The sequence below is a fragment of the Diceros bicornis genome, chromosome 38 (genome assembly GCF_020826845.1).
Source record: "Diceros bicornis minor isolate mBicDic1 chromosome 38, mDicBic1.mat.cur, whole genome shotgun sequence".
NCBI lineage: Eukaryota > Metazoa > Chordata > Mammalia > Perissodactyla > Rhinocerotidae > Diceros > Diceros bicornis.
In genome coordinates this window covers 30,661,107-30,682,789 of record NC_080777.1, presented here as the reverse complement: position 1 = coordinate 30,682,789, position 21,683 = coordinate 30,661,107, and the positions used below count along the sequence as shown (strand labels likewise).

General features: G+C 55.8%; 1 protein-coding gene across 1 annotated transcript; it reads left to right on the top strand.

Moving 5' to 3' along the window:
* Positions 1 to 1,602: 1,602 nt before the first annotated feature.
* On the top strand, positions 1,603 to 17,347 carry SYT2 (synaptotagmin 2). Its single transcript, XM_058533837.1, has 9 exons — positions 1,603 to 1,811; positions 7,907 to 8,101; positions 9,070 to 9,236; positions 10,732 to 10,851; positions 11,278 to 11,445; positions 11,779 to 11,946; positions 13,217 to 13,334; positions 14,317 to 14,450; positions 16,392 to 17,347. The coding sequence occupies exons 2-9, from the start codon at positions 7,924 to 7,926 to the stop codon at positions 16,596 to 16,598; spliced, it is 1,260 nt and encodes a 419-aa protein (XP_058389820.1). The 5' UTR covers positions 1,603 to 1,811; positions 7,907 to 7,923; the 3' UTR covers positions 16,599 to 17,347.
* Positions 17,348 to 21,683: the final 4,336 nt, after the last annotated feature.

Below are 21,683 nucleotides of genomic sequence, written 5' to 3'. Positions count from 1 at the left end.
AAGAGCTCCCATCTTCCTCGTCCTGACACGAAGCCCCCCAGACCCCCAAAGGGCAGGCCTCAGAGGCCCTGGAGGCTGTTCGGAGGCACCGAGACCTGCAGCCTCCAGGGGCACAGTGGGGGTCACGGGGTGAGGGCAGGCCTCCGGGGGGCGCAGTGGGGGTCTCGGGGTGAGGGCAGGCCTCTGGGGGTGCAGTGGGGGTCACGGGGTGAGGGCAGGCCTCCGGGGGTGCAGTGGAGGTCACGGGGTGGGAGTGAAAGGACTCGGGCTGCTTTCTCCTTGCTTTGTTAACTTCTCCGACTGTAGAAGAGACGCAGAGCTATGTGACAAGGGTTACTGAGCCACAGCAGGAGTCAGCTGAGGGAAATGCAGTGATGAGGCACACTTCTCATCCCTCTGGGCAGATTCCGGGCAGGTGCTGGTACACGGGAGGGCCTGCGTCATATCGTCTAATCCCAGCTTCAGCTCCAGACTCGGGACTCAGAGCTCCATTTGACTTTTGAGAGGTCTAACGCTCAGAGAGGTCAAGGCTGTAGGGGACACGTGTGGCTCCCAGAGCCCAAGGACACAGGAGAGGGGGCGGGCAGTTCTCAGAGCCGTGCCCCCCGATCTGTGCGGACTTTGGAACCTCATCACACCCATGCTCACGCATGCGCGCGCACCCCCGGCCTCGGTCCCCCCCGTCTGCCCGTGGTGGGTGCCCCTGGACCTGGCCTGGTGACCGTTGGGCACTGGAACTGAGTCTTAACATGCCTGGTGGAAAGAGCCCCGGACTCAGAGTCAGTCACTAACACATCGGGTGTCCTGGAAGGACACTTCCCCACGGGTGTCAGTGTCATCAGTGAAGTGACATGACGTGCCCAGTGATCTAAGAGTCCATGTTTATTCATTCATGGCCACATGTTTGTTGAATGCCTGTCGTAGGCCAGGCGATGTGACGCCCACTAGGGAGAGGTCGGCAGAATCCTTCTCTGAAGGGCCAGGCAGTGAGCATCTCAGGCTTCACAGGCCGCATCATCTGCTGAGCTGCTGGGCTCCGTCGTTGTGGCGCAGAAGCGGCCAGAGGGGGAATGTCAACGGGGAGGGCGGCCATGCTCAATAAGACTTTATTTACAAAAATCGGGCAGGAGCTGGACTTGGCCCCTGGCGATCGTTCACCCGTGCCGGCCCCAGAGCCACGGGGGTGTCTGCCTGCATTGTCATGAGCCGTGGAAGGGCCACGAGGAGCAGGACAAAGTGTGGAAGAGTTGAGGGGCCTCTCTGGCCGGGCTGGGAGCCTCGGTGTGGACGGGAGGGCTTCCTTGAGGAGGTACTGTTTGAGCTGAGCTAGGGAAGGTGCCGGCACTACTTCAGTGAGGCTGCGGGGGCACAGTGTGTGCAGAGGCCCTGGCGTGCGTGAGTCTGACACTCGGTGTTAGAATAGATGAAAGATGGCACGTGTGGTTGGCGTTAGAGGCCCGGAGGAGAGGAAGCGAAGCTGCATACAGAACACGAGGGCCTTGTAGGCCACACTCAGGATTTTGGCTTGTGTTCCCAGAGTGGCTGTTAACCACAATGACATGTCAGCTTTCCATTTCACAGAGATTGCTGTGGTGGCGCATACAGAACTGATGGGCGGTGAGCAAGAGTAGATACAGGGAGTGGAGTGGACACGTCCAGGGCCAGCTGGACCTCGGGCCTGGAGCTCCGAGGAGAGTCGAGCTCTGACAGACGTCAGAATGGGGGTATTGCTGAGGCCGGTGTGGAGGAGACCACCCAGGGCACCGGCCTGAGAAGAGAAGGCCCAGGGCAGACCTGGAGGCAACTGGAAGGTTAGTCAGAATTATGGTTAGAATGCTGGTTAGTCACCAGCACCCTGAGCCTTGGATTCCACATGGGAACCTGGGGGACACGGACATTCAGGCTCAGCAGGGGCATTTCTCCAGTGGTGTTTTATCAAGTGAGAGTCACAAAACGAGAGCCAGAATTATGGTGAAATCGGAGAGTGGTGTTCAAGGGGACAGAGGGGTCAAGTGCGACCAGAATGAGAAGGCCTCTGGGTGCAGTGGCCTTGCAGTCACTCATGACTTTACACAGAGCCACTTGGGGAGCGACGGGCAGAGGCTGCAGCGGAGGGAGAGGAGGCGAGGCATCGGGGACTTGTATCCTCTTCCCTGAAGGGAAGGGGAGACGAGGCAGCAGGGAGGAGGGGCGGGAGGGTCTTCACTGGTTGGTGGTGTTTTAAAATGGGAAAGATCCAGCAGTGGGAACGGGGAAGGTTGAGCGTAAGAAGGAACAGGGATTGCCAAGGTCTCCTGGCAAGGTCAGAGAGATCCTCGCAGGCCAGGGACTGGCCTCAGACAGGAGGAAAGTCCGCGGCTGGAGCGAGGTCAGGAGAGGGGCGTTAATGTGTATGGAGGTCTGTGGTTTGGCGGGGGTGGGGGCGAGAAGGGTGGTGAGGCGTGGGCGAGCCACAGGTCTGTGCAAGCAGGAATTCGCAGTGTCCATTATGAAAGGAGGCAGAGTGACTGAGGGGGAGCACATACTGAGGGTTCTGTGTAGTGCTGAGGGGCCAGCTGATGCCCGAATCCATCGTGAGCTCTCTGTCCTCCTGCGGGACCCTCACGGGTCCGTGGTCTGGGGGCGCTGCAGAGGAGAACTCGGGTGGGTGTCTCCGTCAGCGCGGCTGCTGTAATGAATGCTGTAAACCAGGCAGCTTGTCAACAACACGTGTTCATTTCTCAGTCTGGAAGCTGGGAGTCCAAGATCGGTGGCGGCGTGCCCGGGGTTCAGGGGAGGACCCTCTTCCCCCCTGTACGCGGCCGCTTCTTCTTGTATCCTCTAGAGGCAGAGGGCGAGCAGCTCTCTGACCTCTTACTCAGGCACTAACCCCCTGCAAGAGGCTCCACCCTCACAGCCTGATCCCCTCCCACGGGCCCCACCCTAAACACCAGCACCCTGAGCCTTGGATTCCACATGGGAACCTGGGGCACATGGACATTCAGGCTCAGCAGGGGCATTTCTCCAGTGGTGTTTTATCAAGTGAGAGTCACAAAATGAGAGCCAGGAGGATGTGGGAGGTGGGGAAAGCTCCTGGCCTGAGGGGCCGTGGTGGGAATGATGGTGTCCAGGAGGCGGGGAGATTTCTGCCAGAAGAGCTGAGGGAAAGTGGCTGTGAAGGCCGCGAGGTGGGAGGGTGAGTGGTGAGCAGTGACAGCCAGCAAGCCAGCCGGTGTGGCAGGAACTGCGTGGTGGAGGGGCGGGAAGTGGTGAACGTGGAGAACCCCGTGAGTGGAGTAGTCTGCAGACGTCCTGGATGTGGGGGTGGGGGCGGGAGGGGAGCAGGGTGACCCCGGGCTTGTGGTCCGAGCCCATGCTGCTGTGACTGGACGTGTGACTGAGCAGGGGGCCTGGTGCCCGCGCCCGCCTTTCATCTGGAGCCACCTTCCCAGGCAGCTTCATTATTCCCCGCTATCCGGGCAGCTTTGACCCCGTGGAGTTAGAAGGGCGTTCTGGCTCCAGGCCCCAGAAGAGCCCCAACCTGCAGCTGCTGCTGTATTAGCGGCCTGCGTGCCCACTCAGCAGTGGCCTGTCATCCCCCGGGGACCCCTGGACACTGTATTGTCTCTCCCCAGAGCTCAGGAATGACGAGACATTCATTATTGGCTGCTTTCAGCTCTTTCTCCTCTCTGGGGTAACGCTCGATTCTAACCTGTTTCACTCACTACAGCCAAAGTGAAATTTTCAAAGTGTGAATTTGCACACATTACCCACATCCTAACACCCGCCAGCAGCTTCCCATTCCTCTTTGGGTGAAGACAAAACTCCCTGCTGTGGCCTGTTAAGTTATGTGCCTGGTCCAGCCCTGGCCATCCTCCAGCCTCATCTTGACCCACGTTCCCTCCATTCCAGCCACTCTGCTCCTTTAGGCTCTGGACTCACCACACCGTGTCCCACCCCCAGGCGTTTGCACATGCTCTTCTCTCTGCTCAGGCTGCTCATTCCTCTCCTCTTCGCGTGCACACTTCCCTCTCATCCCTCACGTCTCGGTTCAGTCATCAGATCCCCAGGAAAGCAGTTTTACTCTCCCAGATTAGGTCCAATACGCCCCATTATAATCTCACGCCACCAAGTGTCTCTCCTTTATGGCATTTCTCACAATTACAATGTTACGTTCATTTATGTGCAAGTATTTAATCTCCACTTTATGGTAAGTTCCACAAGGAAAGCATGGTATGAGTTCAGTAGATATTTGCGGAATGAATGAATGAGTGAATGAGTATGTCTCACATTTGTCCTCTCTACTCCACCCCTCCCCCGCCTACCCTGGTATGGGTCCACACCATCTCCGGCTGGTCTGCTGAACTAGCCCCTGCTGGCCGCCCACTCCAGCCTCACCTCCTCCGCTCCCTGCACACCTATCTTCCCAGAGACCCCCTCTTCACAGATCAGGCCACGCCTCTGCTCAGAAATCTTCAGTGGTTCCTGCTGGGCACAGGAGGAAGTCCAGTCCCCCTTTCTTGGACTTGAAGGCCTCCTAAGCTGTGGTTCTCCCATCTTATATCCCGGTCTGTGGTGTTCCCTGAACCTCTGGACATGCAGCTCCTGCGTTGCTGGATGGTTCACTGTATCCCATTATGCCTCTCAGCCCGTGGTTTCTGGATGGTCAGCTCTTTGAGAGAAGGTCACACCCAGTGTGGATCTTGGGTACCTCTACTGTGCCAAGGCCACTTTCAGGCACCTTATAAGGGGCTCCATAAACACTTCTCAGATTCAGGTCCAACCCACATTTATTGAACATAGTCTCTGTGCCAGACACAATCAAATTTATTCTTTTAATTTTCACAGCAGTTTTAAAAAGTAGGTATTATTTTCTGCAATTTTTATTTGAGTTTCAGAAAAATTTGTTTAGAGTCATCTGGCAAGCGGTGGGCATTCCTGGGAGTCACGTCATCCTCTCCGCGGTCTGTGCCACCTCCCACCCACTCAGTGAGGGGAGAGGGTGCTGGGGCTGCAGGGCCAGGCGTGTGGTCGGGGGGGAGCCGTGTGCAGGAGGGGTAGGACTGCCAAGCCGGGTGTGGTTAGGAGGGAGAATCTGGAACAATGCCCTGAGAGCTGTGTCTGATAAATGGCATCTACAAAGGCCCATAGCTAACATTATACTTAATGGAGAAAGACTGAATGCTCCCCCTACAATCAGGAAAAAGACAAGAATTCCCACTCTTACCACACTTCTATTCAACGTTGTACTGGAGGTTCTTGCCAAAGCAATTAAGGAAGAAAAAGAAATAAAAGGCATCCAGACTGGAAAGAAAGATGTAAAACTATCTCCATTTGCATGATGTTAAATATAGAAAACCCTAAGGAATATTCGCTTGCACACGCGTGCACACACACAAACTATTAGAACGAATAAATGAGTTTAGCGAAGTGGCAGGACACAAGATCGATATACAAAAATCTATTTTATTCGTATACAATTGCAATGAACAATCCGAAAATGAAATTAAGAAAGTATATTGTATGCCACATATTGTATGATTCCGTTTATATGAAAAGTGCAGACTAGGGAAATCGATAGAGACAGAAAGCAGATGAGTGGTGGTTGAGGGCTGGGAGGAGGGTGGGAATAGAGAATGACTGATAATGAGTATGGGGTTTCTTTTTGGGGTGGTGAAAATGTTCTAAAATTAGATTTTGGAAATGTTGCACAACTCCATGAATATACTGAAAACCACCGACCTGTACACCTGAAATGACTGAATTATATGGTATGTAAATTATATCTCAATAAAGCTCTTTTAAAGAAAGGTCCTGGGAGTCCTGGACAGTGTGGTGGGGTGCGGAGAGACAGAGATGGCAGAGGGACACACATCTTTGTTTCATGATGTGGCTACTTGTTGTTCTCATCAAACCAGAGGGGACGGTCCGCCCCCCCAAGGTGAGGCCCAGTGCACCTTCATTTTTCATTTCAAGACAAGTTTTAGGATCAAGGCTATTTTAACCTGGCATATAATAAGAGCTTAATAAATGCTGGGTGAGGGTGAGTGAGTGAGTGAATATGCGTCTGCCTCCACATACAGGTCACCAGCAGTACTCAAAGGTGAGAGCAGTCTCCTGGGGGACGAGGACTCGGGTTCTTAAAGGACGGGACAGAGCTTCAGAGCTCCCCAAACTTTCCCTCAGAAGAACCCTGAGTGTAGCAGAGAATTAACTCATCTCTGACATGCAGTGAGGAAAGTCTTTTACCTTTAAAATTCTTGTGCTGTTTGTATCCTACTCTGTAATATTTGTTTGTTTTAATAAAAAAATAATGCTTTAAATTGCCATTAGGTAAAACTGATGCTTCTAGGAGATGTGCTGCTGCTTCTTACAACCGAGCACCTCTGGGTGTACATTGCTGTCAACGAATACCTCCTGGGCACCACTGTGTGCTCACCACAGAGGGATGCTGATGTCAATGCAGACTCTGTCAACACAAGCCCCTCAAGGGGCTACTGGAGGAGGCATGTCCCCCACTTTGAGAAGCAGAAATAGCTCGGTGGAGAGGACAGGACTGGAGCAGGGCAGAGTTTGAAAACTCGTGGGCACATTACCTTATGTGAAGACCATCACAGCACCATTTTTACTAGCAAACAAACACTTGGAAACCATCTAAATGTCTAACAGTGGAACGGTGAAACAAATATGGTACTACCGTGTAGTGGGGTATATTTAGCTATTTAATAATAAAGGAAATTTTTAATGATAAAGAAAAAGGTTTATCATAAAATTTTATATTAAAAAAAGGCAGAATGCCAAATTATATATAGTATAGCGAGGTCTGAGAGACCTCAGAGAAAATCCTGTTATAAATGCTCCAAAATGCTAACCTGAGTTCTCTCTGGATGGGAGAATCATGGGGAATTTCTCTCAATCTCTCTCCCTCCCCCCAAATTTTCTACAATAAGCGTGGATTACTTTTATTATTACTGAATACCACTTATTTGAGTAGGAAAGCTAATATGCGGCTGTACTGAGGGGGCAGGCCTGGAGATGAGTCGAGAGTTGGGGGCTGAAGCCCAGGGGAGGACATGGCTGGAGACACAGATGTGGGCACCACCTCCCTAGAGGGGAGATTCAAACAAAGCCTGCGTGAGAGCCATGAAGAGAGCGGAAGGTTGAAGAGAGTCATGGAGGGCTGGAGGAGGGCCGGAGGAGGACTTGAGGAGGGCCGGAGGAGGACTTGAGGAGGGCCGGAGGAGGGCCAGAGGAGGGCCGGAGGAGGGCCGGAGGAGGGCCGGAGGAGGACTTGCGGAGGGCTGGAGGAGGGCCGGAGGAGGACTTGAGGAGGGCCGGAGGAGGGCCAGAAGAGGACTTGGGGGCAGGGATGATGAGGGGGGTGTGTTATGGGGACAGGCAGAGAATCTAGGCAGAGCAATGCCAGGGAAGTTAAGGAGGAGAGAGGCTCGAGAGGGAGTCCCCAGTAGTAAAACTTCACCTCCCTGCTAGACTGTGTGGTTGGGTTTAAATGAGATACGTGACAGTTACAGACTTTGGAGTCACTCCAACTGGTTCAAACATCGGTTTCAAAACTTATTATCTAAGTGACCTTGGGTAAACCACCCAACCTCTCTGAACTCCTGTTTCTACATATGTTAACTGAGTATAATAATCTAACATGAGGGTACTGTTTGGATTGAATGAGATCAAGCACAGAAAGTACTTTGCACAGTGCCTGACATGTGTATGTACTAACTTGATGATGGCTATTATTATTGTTGTTTTACCACCATTGTTACTATTATGGGAAATATCTTCGAATGATAAAGGGGTTGTTATTAACAGTCTCCAGCTTTTGAAAGAGCTTCTCCTGGTCCTCTGGGCAGAGCTTTCTGCACTGGGACCTCTGGGATGTTCATCCGGCCTCCTCCCCTCTTATCCACAGCCGTCCCCTCTGCCACCATGAGGAACATCTTCAAGAGGAACCAGGAGCCCATTGTGGCTGCTGCCACCACCACCGCCACGATGCCAGTCGGGCCTGTGGACAACTCCACCGAGAATGGGGGTGCTGGGGAGAGCAAGGGGGACATGTTTGCCCAGATGAAGGAGAAGTTCTTCAATGAGATGAACAAGATCCCCTGTGAGTGTTGCTGTGGCCCAGTGGGTGGGCAAGGCTGGAGTTAGGAAGGGCTTTGTGGGCGGGGCAGGGCTGGGGAAGGTGGGGCACCACTGGGCTGGGCTTGGCTGGGCTGGGTTCTTTCCTCATGTTTGGATTCCAGGATGGATTATTTGGGGATCCCCTTCAGGAATGGGGTAGGGAGAGTGTGGACTGGCATTAATGAAGGGAACAAGGGAATTTACATGCCCCAACCTCCCAGGGCAAAAAAGTTCTCATAACTTAGAAAACTGTCAAAAGATGAAACCAAAAGAAGATGAAAAATTATGAAACAGAACTCATTCTTCAAGTTTTCCAGTCACACTTTGAAACTACTTTACTTTGGAAAATAGAAAGTAAAAGCCCTACTGCTTTCTGAACTCCTGGCCAAGTCTGTCCAGGAGACACCAGAGACCCAGGTGAAGGGGAGCTGCCACCCTGGTGGGAGATGGTGCTTCAGGACCACGGAGAGCAGCCCAGGGCCCATCGCCCCAAGGCTGAGTCACGCAAAGCCCAGCCTTCTAGGTCCTTAAGGATCTTGGCCTCCTGGCTCTGGGTCACCCTCTCAAGGCTGGGCACAAGGGATGGGGCCAAGGGGCTCTTCCTCTACCTGGGTCTGATAAGGACTATCCCATCCTCTCCAGTGTGAGCCGGTTCTCCATAGATCAAACTGGTCAAAACTCAGTACAGCCACACTGGTGCTCTTCCTCATGGACGCTGTTTGCTGTCTCTCGGTAGCAGGCTTGTGCACAAAGGCGGTAGGCTAAGAGAAGAGCAGGTTTTCGTGAAAGACACACAGACATGCGACTTCATGCGAAGCACTCATGGGTGGTGTTACAAATGTGGAGGGTGGGCATTGGGGGGTCAGAGTCTTGACCCATTTTGGCCAGTGCTATGGAGTCAGGGGCGGCAAGGCAAGCACTGCTGACTCCCAGTCTCCTCGCTGTGGGCAGTACCGCCCTGGGCCCTGATCGCCATCGCCGTGGTCGCTGGCCTCCTGCTCCTCACCTGCTGCTTCTGCATCTGCAAGAAGTGCTGCTGCAAGAAGAAGAGGAACAAGAAGGAGAAGGGCAAGGGCACGAAGAACACCATGACCATGAGGGACATGCGCGGGGGCCAGGTAGGGCTCACAGGGCAGGGACGGGGGTCAGGCCGAGGGGTCAGGTAGGGCTCACAGGGCGGGGACGGGGGTCAGGCCAAGGGGCCAGGTAGGGCTCACAGGGCAGGGACAGGGGCCAGGCCGAGGGACCAGGTAGGGCTGGGGTGGGGGAGGGACGGGGGCCAGGCTGAGGGGCCAGGTAGGCTCACAGGGGGAGGGATGGGGGTCAGGCCGAGGGGTCAGGTAGGGCTTACAGGGCGGGGACGGGGGTCAGGCCGAGGGGTCAGGTAGGGCTCACAGGGCAGGGACGGGGCCAGGCCGAGGGGTCAGATAGGGCTCAGTGGGGGGAGGGACGGGGGCCAGGCTGAGGGGATCAGGAAGGGCTCGCAGGAGAGGGAGGAACAGGGCCACCTTCCTGAGAATGAAAGGTGAAGCAAAGGCTTCCGGGCTCCATAGCCAAACTGCCCCCTGCCCCATAACCCCACATGCCCTCCCTATTGGCTCCATCTCTCTATAACATTGTCCACCGATCACTGGTGAGCCGGAGGACTTAGTCATGGGTTAGCAGGAACTCACCCTTGAAAAGACAAAGGGAGAGAACAATGTATTCACCCCAAAGGAGGCTGTTGGGACAAAGTGCTGGAAAGAGAGACCCCCACCCCCAGGAAGTCACCCCTGGAGAGCCCCCCTGTTTTCCTGCCAGAGGGGACTGAAGGGTGATGTCTTGCTGGAGGCATCTAGCCAGGGGTGCAGGGAGAATCGGATGAGGCAGAAAAGCGGTCCTGAGGTACCAAGACGGGGCCAAGCAGAGTCCATCTTGAGTCACAAGATAATTTGGTTTCTTTACTCCTGTCTTTTGGGGTCAGTCGGCCTGGAAAGGCCCCTGATATACCAAATGTCTCCTTGCACAACTCAGAGGCCCCTGTGCTTCACTTCCCCACGTTTGTTCTGAGGAATCTCTTGCTCAAGGAATCAATATGGAGGATGGAAGGAGGGCCCAGTCTCAAGAAGCAGTTGGCCAGGAGTCAAAATGGCTCTGAGTGTGTGTGCGGGCCCCGCAGTGGGGGGGGGCTCCAGAACGCCCTGGGACAGCCCAGCCTGCTCCCACCAAGTGGCTGTGACTGGGGCTGGGCTGAGCTGCAAGACTTTCTCTTATGTCACTTTCTTCCTTCTCCTCCTGCCCTCTGGACTCGCCCTGCTCCCTGGTGCCTGGACTGCTCTCTCGGTATGTCTGGCCCAGGGTGGGGTAGGGGGTGGCCTGAGCTGGGGGAAGCATGGGGAGGGGGCTGGCAGGGGACCTGTCACCTCAAGAAGCTGCAGAGCATGTGGCGCCATGCCTGGCCTCGTAGTGCTGTGCCTGGTAGGGAGAGAGGCCCCCCCAAAGTGGAGCCGTGTCTTCCAAACACAGGCTGGGGCTCTGAGGGATGGTGGGGCAGCAAGGCCCCTGGACAGTCCCCAGGCTAGGCTGCACTGTTCTCCCATCTTACCCGGTCCCTCCTGTCCCCAGCCCCCACAGGACGATGATGATGCAGAGACAGGCCTGACAGAGGGAGAAGGGGAAGGAGAGGAGGAGAAAGAGCCAGAGAACCTGGGCAAGCTGCAGTTTTCCCTGGACTATGATTTCCAGGCCAACCAGGTGTGTGGGCTGGGCTGGGAGGCCGAGTGGGGAACCGGGGGTGGGGTAGGGGGAGAAAGTTGGGTGGTTGGGGGGAGGGGGATAGAAACGGCTCCCCCGAGTCCTGTAGGCATTGCTGCTTTCCACAGAGTGGGGCAGCCTGGAAGCCGCAGGGCACGTGCCCCTGGACATGGACTCTGGGCATTGGCTCTGCTGTTCTCCTGCCCACCAGCCTCAGGCAGATCAGCTGCCTTCTCCACTTCGGTCTCCCCAAATGTCATTCCAATGCCTGGGATGGAGATGGAGACTGGTCTTCCCCTCTAGACCAGCCTGGCCCCCAACCCCCAACTGCCCAGCTCTGGGGAGGGATCGACGGATGCTGGTCTGGGGCCAGATCCAGTGTTGGAACAGTCCTGAGACTCAGGTCCACCCCTGCTCTCTCCACAGCTCACCGTCGGCGTTCTGCAGGCTGCGGAATTGCCTGCCCTGGACATGGGAGGCACCTCAGACCCTTATGTCAAAGTCTTCCTCCTTCCAGACAAGAAGAAGAAGTATGAGACCAAAGTCCACCGGAAGACACTGAACCCTGCCTTCAACGAGACCTTCACCTTCAAGGTGAGGAGGGCTGGGAGGATGACGCCAGCCCTCCTCGAGCCCAAGTCCACCTGCGTTCTGCAGACCTTTCCTTGGTCCTTAGTTGTGGCTGAGGCCGTGGAACCAGCTCAGTCTGGAACAATGGCAGGCTGGACTATGGGCCTCTGGAGAATTGGGGGCCCCCCCACCTCGCACTCAGCTCCCCCCAGGGCCCGAGGTCTTCTGTCTGTCTCTACAGACTCACCAGGAGTCCTGCGACCAGGGGGTGGAGCCTGGGGGAGGGGCCCTGTCCGCAGCAGCCCTGGAGGTGCAGGAGATGCTCTGACCCCTCCCTGACCCTGCTGTGCCCTGCAGGTGCCATACCAGGAGCTGGGGGGCAAAACCCTGGTGATGGCCATCTACGACTTTGACCGCTTCTCCAAACATGACATCATTGGAGAGGTGAAGGTGCCTATGAACACGGTGGACCTGGGCCAGCCCATTGAGGAATGGAGGGACCTGCAGGGCGGGGAGAAGGAGGAGGTGAGTGGGATGGCCTGGGGGAGGGCCAAGGACAGGAAGAGGGCAGCTTCAGAGTCGGGCGACCCGGGTTAGGATCCCAGCCGAGGGACCTGGGCACGTTGCTTCAGTCTCTTTGTCAGATGAGCAGTAACCACCTCCGCAGAGCACCTCACACCGGGTGGTGTTGGTGTCTCTCGGGTGCTCGGGTGAAGGAGAACCATGGTCACTGTTAGTCCTAAGGGTCTGCTGTCACTAAGGGCCAGAGATTCATGACTCCAGGCCTCAGTTTTCCCACAAGGAAAGCCCACATTTGTTCTAAAGGATTCTCGGCCGGGGGCTTGTCCTCCAGCACCTGCTACAGCTTTCAGTCACTTACTCAGCTACTGAGCATTGTCTGTACCTACTGTTCCACTGTAGCCACTGCTCCTTCCAAGCATCGGTCATCTGTCTCGGCCAAGCCAGGCTGTGTGCCCAGCACACGAGCGGGCGGTGGTGGAGGGGCGAGAATACACGCTGAAGACATCCTTCCTGCCTCCCTCAGGGCTTCTGCCGTCTGGGAGGAGGGGAGCACCCCTCCCGGGAGGTGGCGGGTGGTCATTGCGGCCCAGAGGCCCATCCCTGAGGAGCGCTGACTGCAGCCTGGTGTTGGCAGAGACCTCGGGACCAGCAGCCTGGCCCCCAGGGCTGGATTGTCGTGGGACATGGAGCAAATCGTCCCCTCTCTGAACCTCAGTCTTTTGTTGGTCACAACGCATCCTTGCTCTGTCTACGCGAAGAGTGGCAGTGACAATGACATTAGGAAAGGGACGCGAAGTGCTTTAAAAGCACAGATCACTCTGTGGGTGCAGTGGCTGCAGGAGCCACCTCAGTGGGCGGGGTGACCAGGGGGGAAGGCTTCTGGGACCCCCAGTCTTCCGGTGCCCTCTCCTTGCCCTCCCTGCATCTGCCTGGGCCTGGGGTGGGAGCTAGAGCGTGCCCCGCATCCGCCCACATCCACCCAGCATCACGCATGGGCCAACCCGCAGCCTGTCCTCTGCTCCACTCTCCTGTTGGCCCCCGAGGCCACGGCTCCTGCGGTGCCCACCTGTCACTCTCAGGGCTTTGCTGAACTGAAGCAGGAGACCTGAGGTCAGAAGCTGAGAGACCTCCTCGAGCACCACAGACATGGGGCCTGGGCCTGGGGGAGCTGGGGACACACACTGCCTTGCTAGTCTCGGCAAGACGGGGTCAGCTGTGCCAGAGGCCGTGGGACGGCTGAGATGACCTCGGGTCCCGCCTTTCCCCCCGTCAGCCCGAGAAGCTGGGCGACATCTGCACGTCCCTGCGCTATGTGCCCACGGCCGGGAAGCTCACCGTCTGCATCCTGGAAGCCAAGAACCTCAAGAAGATGGACGTGGGCGGCCTTTCAGGTGCGTGCAGGGCTTCTGGCTGCCATTGGGTGGCACCAGCGAGCCGGGCACTGCCTGGAGCCCAGTTAGCAGAGAACTTTCCCTGCCGCGGGGCACAGGAAACGCGGGTGCCGAGGGCGGACCGTGGAGCAGGGGAGGCCTGGCTTCCCAGCCGCCCCTTTCTCTGAGGGTCCCCTGCCCCCTCTGGGCTGCCTTCTTCATGCTTTCCAGCTGTACCCTAGGGGCCACGGAAGAAAGGATCCGAGAATTTCATCCCCCAGATGAGTTCGTGACTGAGGGTTCCACTTCTCCCAGGGAAGTGTAGGGAGTAGAAAGGGCTTGGCCCAAAGGTGCCTGTCCGTGCCACCACACCTGGGACACTTCTCCAGGAGAGGCTCTGCCACTCAACCCTGAGGCGTCTAGGGGGAGGGGAGCCCTCCCAGTGGGGCTGGCCCCCCGTCCAGTGTTCCGGGGGGATGGTGGGGCACTCTGCCTCTGCTGTACCTCCCTGAGAATCAGCCCTGGGCATGGGCTCCAACTGGCAGGTCTCACTGTAGCCCAGCTCTGTCACTGCCCACGTGTGACCTTGGGCAGATCATGTCCCTTCCACCGGCCTCAGTTTCTCGTCTGCAAGGTCAGGGGGACTGGATTGCCTTGAGGGTGGCAGGTGCATGTTGTGCCTTCAGCCCTCCTCTATCCCCTGCTCAAGACAGACACCCCCCCAAGCCACCCATGTTCCCTCTCACCAGGGCCTGACTCAGACGCAGGAATGTCTCCAGCTTGGTGCTGCAGGCAGCCACACCCCAACAGCAGAGGTGGTCCCTGAGGTGACACTTTTGTGCTGCTCCTGAACTAGATGCTCCCTGGCCATCCTTGGACTCAGTGGCCTGAGCCTCAGGGCTTCTGGGTGTCTGGGCTCCACGGGCGGGAGCTCCAGGCAGGTGGTGCCTTTGGGGGTCGGGCACTAAGGGCACCCCTGTGGGGCTGGATTATCCTCGCACAGACCCCTACGTGAAGATCCACCTGATGCAGAACGGCAAGAGGCTCAAGAAGAAGAAGACGACCGTGAAGAAGAAGACCCTGAACCCGTACTTCAACGAGTCCTTCAGCTTTGAGATCCCCTTCGAGCAGATCCAGGTGCTTGGGCCGTCGGGCCACACATGTGGGGCTCGGGAGGGGGAACCACCTTGCTGGGGTGGGGGGTGGCTCAGGCTCCGTGTGCTGCCTGGGGCCTCCTTCCCGGGGCCTCTTCCAGAGCACCCTCTTTTCTGAGGAGACCACAAAGTATCCCAACAATCCCACCAGTCATTCCTTTAGGACTTCGAGGTACATGGTGGTGCAGCGGGCCTCCATCCTGCCCCATTCTGCTCCCAGCTGCCCCTCCATCCTTCCCTTCTCTTCTCCCTCCATCTTTCCTCCCACCAGCAAGTTCTGTGAGCGTTGAGGTGGGGTCTTCTGGGCATGAGTGGATCTGAACCGCAGGATGAGACACCCGGCAGCTGTCTGGGTGGGGAGTTAGGGGTTGGAGGGAGGAGGTAGAGAGTCATGGTCTCTCCCTCTTTGTGGCGAGCTGCTCCCTCCCCCAGGAGGGCTGGGGAGCAGGGGTGCCGAGGGGATCTTCAGGGTTGGTGTTGCCATCTGTGGAGAATTCTTCAAGGGAACTATGGTTCCCTTGAAGGCTCAGTAATAATGTTGGGCCAAGAGAAATCCTGGTTATGGAGAACTTAAGATAGATGTGAAGTGTACTGGCCCCTGCATGTCAACTTGGAACATGCCTAAAACCAATATACCAATCTCCTCCATGTCCTTCCCAGCCAAACCAACTCTGTCTGAATTCTCTGTTCCTAATGAATGGCCCCACCATCCACCCAGCTGCCCAAGTCAGAACAAGGGTGTCATCTGAGACCTGGGCCCTCTGTCCTTTCCTGTTTATCAACACGCTCTGCTGAGCATTTCCTGAGTGCCAGGCCTGGCTGGTGCTGAGAAACAGATGTGTAAGACACGGTCCTTGCTCTCAAGGACCTTGTGGTCGGGAGAGGGAGCAGTGAACACCGAGGCGCAGGGAGCAGAGGACTGTGACCAGTTCAGGGGAGGCTTCTGGAGTGAGCTTGGTTCTGAGGGATGAGGCTGAGTTGGCTGCGGCCAGGGGGGAGGAAGGTGCTGATTGTCCCTTTGGCCAGTCCAGCTGATGACCGGGTCCTCTTGGTTCTCCCCTGATCGCCTCTCCAGTGTGGCCCCTCCTCCCTTGCCTTGGCTCAGAAACTCAGTGTCCAGCCCCCTGCCCCCGATGGTCTCCTGGCCATCAGTTGCTTCTTCCTCCGTGAATCTTCCACCTGAATGCCAGGGTCTTGTTATGAAATATCCGTGCCACCCCTCCTCTCAGAAGCCTTCAGCACACCCCAGCGCCTGCCTGAAGGAGGACAGGCATACTCCATAGCTGACCCCAACCTACCCTACCGACCTCTCTCCTGCCTCATGGCTTCTCACGCTGTACCCTAATGACGCTGGATGTCTGTCTCCCAGACAGCACGTGGTCTCGCATGTCTGTATGCCTCTGCCCAGGCCAGTCTTCCTTCCTGGATCCTCTTCTCTCTGCATGGAGAAACCCTCAGCCTCACCTCCCAGTTCACATGTCAGCTCCCCCGAGAAGCATCTCCTGATTGACCTGAGCGGGACTGTTGCCTTCTCTGAGTTCCCACAATACCTGTGCTTACCTCTCTAGCACAAACGTTATCATTTGTGTTGTAAGTTTTTGAGTGTGTGTCCACTGCTTCCATTGGAGGGGAAATTCATCTTCTCGCTTTTCCTCACTGCCCTCCACTCCTGAGTGCTAACACAGAGCCTGGAGCATAGTCCCTGCGCAGTCAACGCCTGTTGGTGGAAACAAAGGTTGTTCTGAAAGGCATGGCCTCTGCCTCCATGTTGCTTCAGTCTTAGGTGGAGCCAGAGATGGAGGCTGGGAGCCCTGGGAGGCCTTTCCTCCCAAGCACCTGGAGGAAAGGTTAATGGAGGGGGAGGTTGGTCACGGGATCCCCCGTCTTCACCTGCCGACTCCCTCCCTCCCTTGTCACCCTGCAGAAAGTCCAGGTGGTGGTCACCGTGCTGGACTATGACAAGCTGGGCAAGAACGAAGCCATTGGCAAGATCTTTGTGGGCAGCAACGCCACGGGCACAGAGCTGCGGCACTGGTCCGACATGCTGGCCAACCCCCGGAGGCCCATCGCCCAGTGGCACTCGCTCAAGCCCGAGGAGGAGGTGGACGCACTTCTGGGCAAGAATAAGTAGGCAGGGCGCCAGCACAGACACAGACGAGATCAGAGCTATCAATACCTCAGTTGTGCACCCGTAGAGGTTTCCTTTTTCATTTGTTGTGGTTGTGTCTTTGTTTTTCCTTCCTTTTTCTCTTTTTAAAGACCAACTTCCTTCTAATGAGTGTGTGAGGAGAGTCCCCTAAGAGGTGAAAGAGAAGCCTGGCTCTTATCATTGCCCCAGGAGCTATCCTTGCTGCATGCCGTGTCACGTTCCCCTCACCCTTTCAAAGCTTCACTGAAGCCTCACCCTGGGTGAAGCCCTCTTTTGGCAGAAAGTCACAGCACTTCCTGTGTTTTGAGTGTTCTGGACCAACAAAATGGCAGCACTTCCTGTTTCCTGGCAGAGAAGGCAACACAGAGGCCAGTGATGTGTGTGTGTGTGTGTGTGTGTGTGTGTGAGCATCTCTCTGCGCTCCTGGAATGAGCCATGGACAGTGAAGTTGTGTGGGAAGAGAAGGCTCTTCAGGGACCCTGAAATGAAGAGAAGGCCACGGTCGAAGTGGGAGATCTTCTTTCAGCTTCTGAGAGAGCTCAGAGTCCTGATCAGATGCCAGGAGCTCCCGTGGTCCTTGTGGGTGGCTGTTCGGGAGGCAAGATGTGGAGACTGGATTTCTCCAGAACTGGGACCAAACCCCTGATGCCATCATAGACATCCTCCTGTCATTCATGGTTTCCCCACAAGTGTGGCTCCAGGACATCCATGGAAGTGAACTAGTCACTAGATTGGTCACTGTCAGTCCTGGGACCTCACACTTGTTGATGGTTAATATCAAACTGTGAAGAAACAGAAGACCCACTACCCACAAAGACCAAAATGAAACTCCTGGACCTTCACCCCCTTCCAGTGGGAAACACAGACGCTTTCTCCCTTTCCAGAATGTAAGCATTTATTTCCCATCATGCTTTTGCTTCTGTTTTCTCTTTTAAATCTAAGTGGATCAACGCTGTCTGAAGACACGTTATCTGTACAGAGCCAGAGAACTTTAAAAGGAAGGTTTAAATGTTCTTAGTTCCCGAGGTCCCAGTAAGAAGGAGGAGGACAGTGGACAGACGGCAGAGACTTCCCGGATGAGCTAGAGGGGATCTCTGAGACCTCCAGCTCCCTCTGCTCTGCCCTCAGTGCTGGAAGGAGACCTGTGGGAGGCTCCACCCCACCACTCCTTAGGAGGTCTCTCTCTCTCTGAATTCCAAGCAGCAGGGCATCCATTCCAAACGGGTGGTTGAGGACACCTGCCGGGGTTTCTACCCCACCCTCAGTTGTGTCCATTCCCTGTTCACCTTTTGTCCCCAGCATTGATAAAAAGCCATATATATGTTATTCAAGTTTGCACTGAGTCCGCTTCCGAACCTTCAGCCTGGGCAAGAGAGTCAGCCCCACGTGGCCAGAAGCCAGCCCCTCTTCCCTTCATCCCCTTCCTCCTGACCTCGTGTCCCTTCCTTCAGCCTCTCTCTTCCATCCATGAAGCCCTCAGGTCCTTGTCATTTCTTCACCTCAGAATTCTCACGGCTTCCCCAGAAGCCTGGGGATCTCTTTTCCAGCAAAAATGGCAGCACTTCCTGTCCTGCCCTGTCTGGGCCACCTCAGCTTCCTGCAGGCACCTGACACAGATGGACAGTGTTGGAGAGAATCAGGCTTTGAGGATCCAGCATGGAGAAGGTGCAGAGTGTCTTTTTATTTCACTAAAAGAAAGGAGAGGGTTGTTTTGTGTTTGCTTTGCCATGTGTTTTGTTGGGGTGGGGGTGAGGGAGCACTTCCACCAGAAACAGACTGGGAAGCAGGGCCCAGCCTTGCTTGTCTCTCAGAGACCCTTCTCCTTCTTGCTAGTGGCCCTTGGTTCAGGAGAAGCTATTTTTTATGGACAGTGTGTGTGTGTACTTGATGATGAGAAGGTAGGACTCTGACAAGGACTATGAGCTTTGCTCCTTGGGACCAGAGTTGTGGTCATGGTAGAGGGTTGTAGGACAATAGGGTGCCTTCAGAATCTAGGTGACTGCAGGGTAGGATACCCTGGTATGGACATCGGAAGTCACTGGACTCTTCTTTCATCCCCAGAGCTGTGGGATTTTGGTGCTTTCTTGGGGTCTCTCTCCCCACACTCATTCTCCTCACCATGCCCCACATACCTTGTTCATAGACCCTCCGTGTCCATCTCATCCCCTCCAGCTTCATTCTTTTGCCCTTTCCCAATCCACTTTCTACCACCTGGGATTCTTCTCTGCCCATGAACCTCATTCAGCCCGTCCAGAGCCCACTATTTGCCACTATTCTGACAGGAAGGGAAGGAAATGGTAGGCATCTCTGGTGGCTGGGTGTCCAAGTGTCTGGAGACAGGGGCTGGATTCTATTACTCTGGGCCCCCCTCTGGTGAGCAGCCTTGTGGGTGGAGATAGGCTGGGAGAGACTGAGTGTTGGCACCAGTGTAGAGCCAGGGAGAGACTTGAGTGTGGGGAGGTTCTGGCTGGTCCTGGGACGGGACCTTGGCCCAGATGAGCCATCCTAGCAGAAGGCATCAATCAAGGTCCATGAACGAGGCAGAGAAACACTTATGCCTGTAAGTTTTCTACACCCGAGGGCTGATGTTACCCAGACCACAGAGCATCCTGTGAGCCCTCACTGCCATGCAGGCTTATTTCTGGGCAGGTCAGGGCGCTGGGGTATAGGCCCTGAGCAGGATGGAGTTAGGGTCTAGCTAGTGAGGAGTCCTGGAGGCCTCTGGGGCTGCAAGTTATCACTCCCAAAGTCTATTCCACAGAGAGGAAAGTGGTATAGAGGTGACTTTTCACAAAGGGACTGAGCTATGAAAACCCAAACCAATCCCTCCCAGAAATGCGGGGTGACACCAGAAAGCTGTTTTCTCCCTGCATAACCATTCCAGAAGGGAAACCAACTCTGCCAGAGCCATCAGCAGCTTCTTGGACTTTGGCAGTGGAGCTGAGGCCTGGGGCAGGCTGGGTAAAGAGCACACTAGATCAGCCTGGGCAGCAATGAGCAGGACCCTCAGCTGGAGGACAGGGCAATAGGGATTAGACCTCAGTCTCAGACCCTGACCGTTCCCTCCCCAGGAAACCATACGTAGCTTGTGTTTCTGCAGACTCAGTTTGGGATGATTTTGCTGGCCTAGGACTCCAGCGAGAGAGAAAAGGTTGCTGCAGCCTCTCTCTAGAATAGACTTTGGGAGTGAGAACTTGCAGCCCGAGAGGCCTTTTACCCTGTGGGTAAAACCCCCGGTGGACCTGCCTCTGTGCGGGGGCGTGTGCGTGAGCAGAGGGGTTGAGAAACCCCCCGTGGTCGGCAGTGAGAGGGTCTACGTAGGTCCCTTGATAGCCTAGGTTAATTCTTGGTCTCGCCCAACTTTAGAGACAGGCTGTCCCTGTATGTCTCCCCTGAAAGGTAGGAAGAGAGTCAGCCAGGAACTACCCTCCAACCCTCCATGCTGTCCCCACCTTCAGCCTCAGGCTGGCGGGGCCCTTTCTCAGAGCCCTGGGTGGTGGCAGACAGGGACGAGACCCAAGGCCCGATCTTGGTGGGCCAGAGCCCCATGACATGGCTGCCAGATTGGCAAATAAAAATACAGGATGCCCAGTTAAATCTGAATTTCAGATACACAATTTTAAAGAATGGTGTGTCCCAGGCAACATGTGGGACAGTCTATACTAAAAGGACTGTTGTTTACCTGAAATTAAAGTTGAACTGACCATCCTGGGTGTCTCCAGTAAGCCTGTCCTACGGCTACTTCTGCCAGCTCCCCCTCAGTCCCAGGGGGCTGGAGACTGGACACCAGGATTTTACTTACCCTGTTTTTCGGGCTGCAATACTTAGGAGGGGACACTGTGACTTGAAGACACATGAATATACTTTATTTTTTAAGCAACAAAACAAGAACCTTCTGAAGCCATTTGAGCCTCACCCAACCCCCTCCACGTGCGTTTAGTTACACATAAGTGAAGATAGTTCTCTATAAACACATGAACCGAATCTTGTTGACACGAGATGCATGTCTCTAACTCCTGTAAATAGCCGCATGGCGATGCTCAGAGTCCCTGCTCCCCAACCCCAAACCCATTTTACACAACTGTTGAGGCTGCTCCTTCGATTTTATGTCGTGTAAAGTCTTTGTCTCTCAGCTCCACCCCGGCCTCACCCCATTGGGATCCTTCGTGGGAGCCCTTTGCTGACGGGAGCCGATTTCCAGCTTGGACGCCAGCCCCACCGATGGGCACGCTGGAGGACTGCTGGCACCCTGAAGGCCTGTCCCCGTCACCTGCTGCGCATCCATCTGCAGAGCCGACCCTTGGTGCACCATGCAGTGTCCGGCCTGGTGTCTGGTGTCCCGGTAGCTTCTGTGTCCCGTGTGTATGCGTGGTGTGCCCCTTGCTCCCACTGTGTGAATTCACTGAAAAGCCATAAAGGGGCCTCCTGCTGGAGATGGCCCTCAGGTTCCTCTGACTGGCTCCCCACAAAACACTTGTGAAGGGCTCACCTGTCACTCTTCCTGTTCCTTCAGCCCCGTATCATGAGGACACTGGTGTCCAGGGCTTCTCGTGGGGCCTCTGGAGACATCCCCTGCTGGCCCTGCGCAAGCTGGCTTCTTCCACCTGGGTCCCAAGTCTGTCTCCACGCTCGTGTGGACTCAGCAGTGGTGGGGCCCCCAGTTTTGGAGACCTTTCCTGGGGGCCCTGTGGAAGAACCAGGATTTTCAGGAGCGGCCAGGCCCCCTTACCACTCTGGGTTGACAGAACCAACCCGCTTACCTAACACTACGGGGCCAGGGTCCGTGAATGGCAGTGGAGCAGGCACTCTTGGGGGCAGCTGGGGGCACAGTGGCTGAAGCTCTTCCCAAGAGCTTCCTCCTGCAGTCTGACAGAGAGCACCCCAAAGAGAGTGGCAGGAGGCTGCCCAGCTCCTTGGAGGGTGGTGGGCAGGAGCGCTCAGAGCAGAGACTCCCACAGACCCTCCCATCGGCTCCCAGAGCAGCCTCAGCCAGGTGTTCCCCGTGGTCGAGAGGTGGGGAGGGGGCACTGGGGACTCTCCAGGTCCTGAGCCATAGCGTAGAACCAA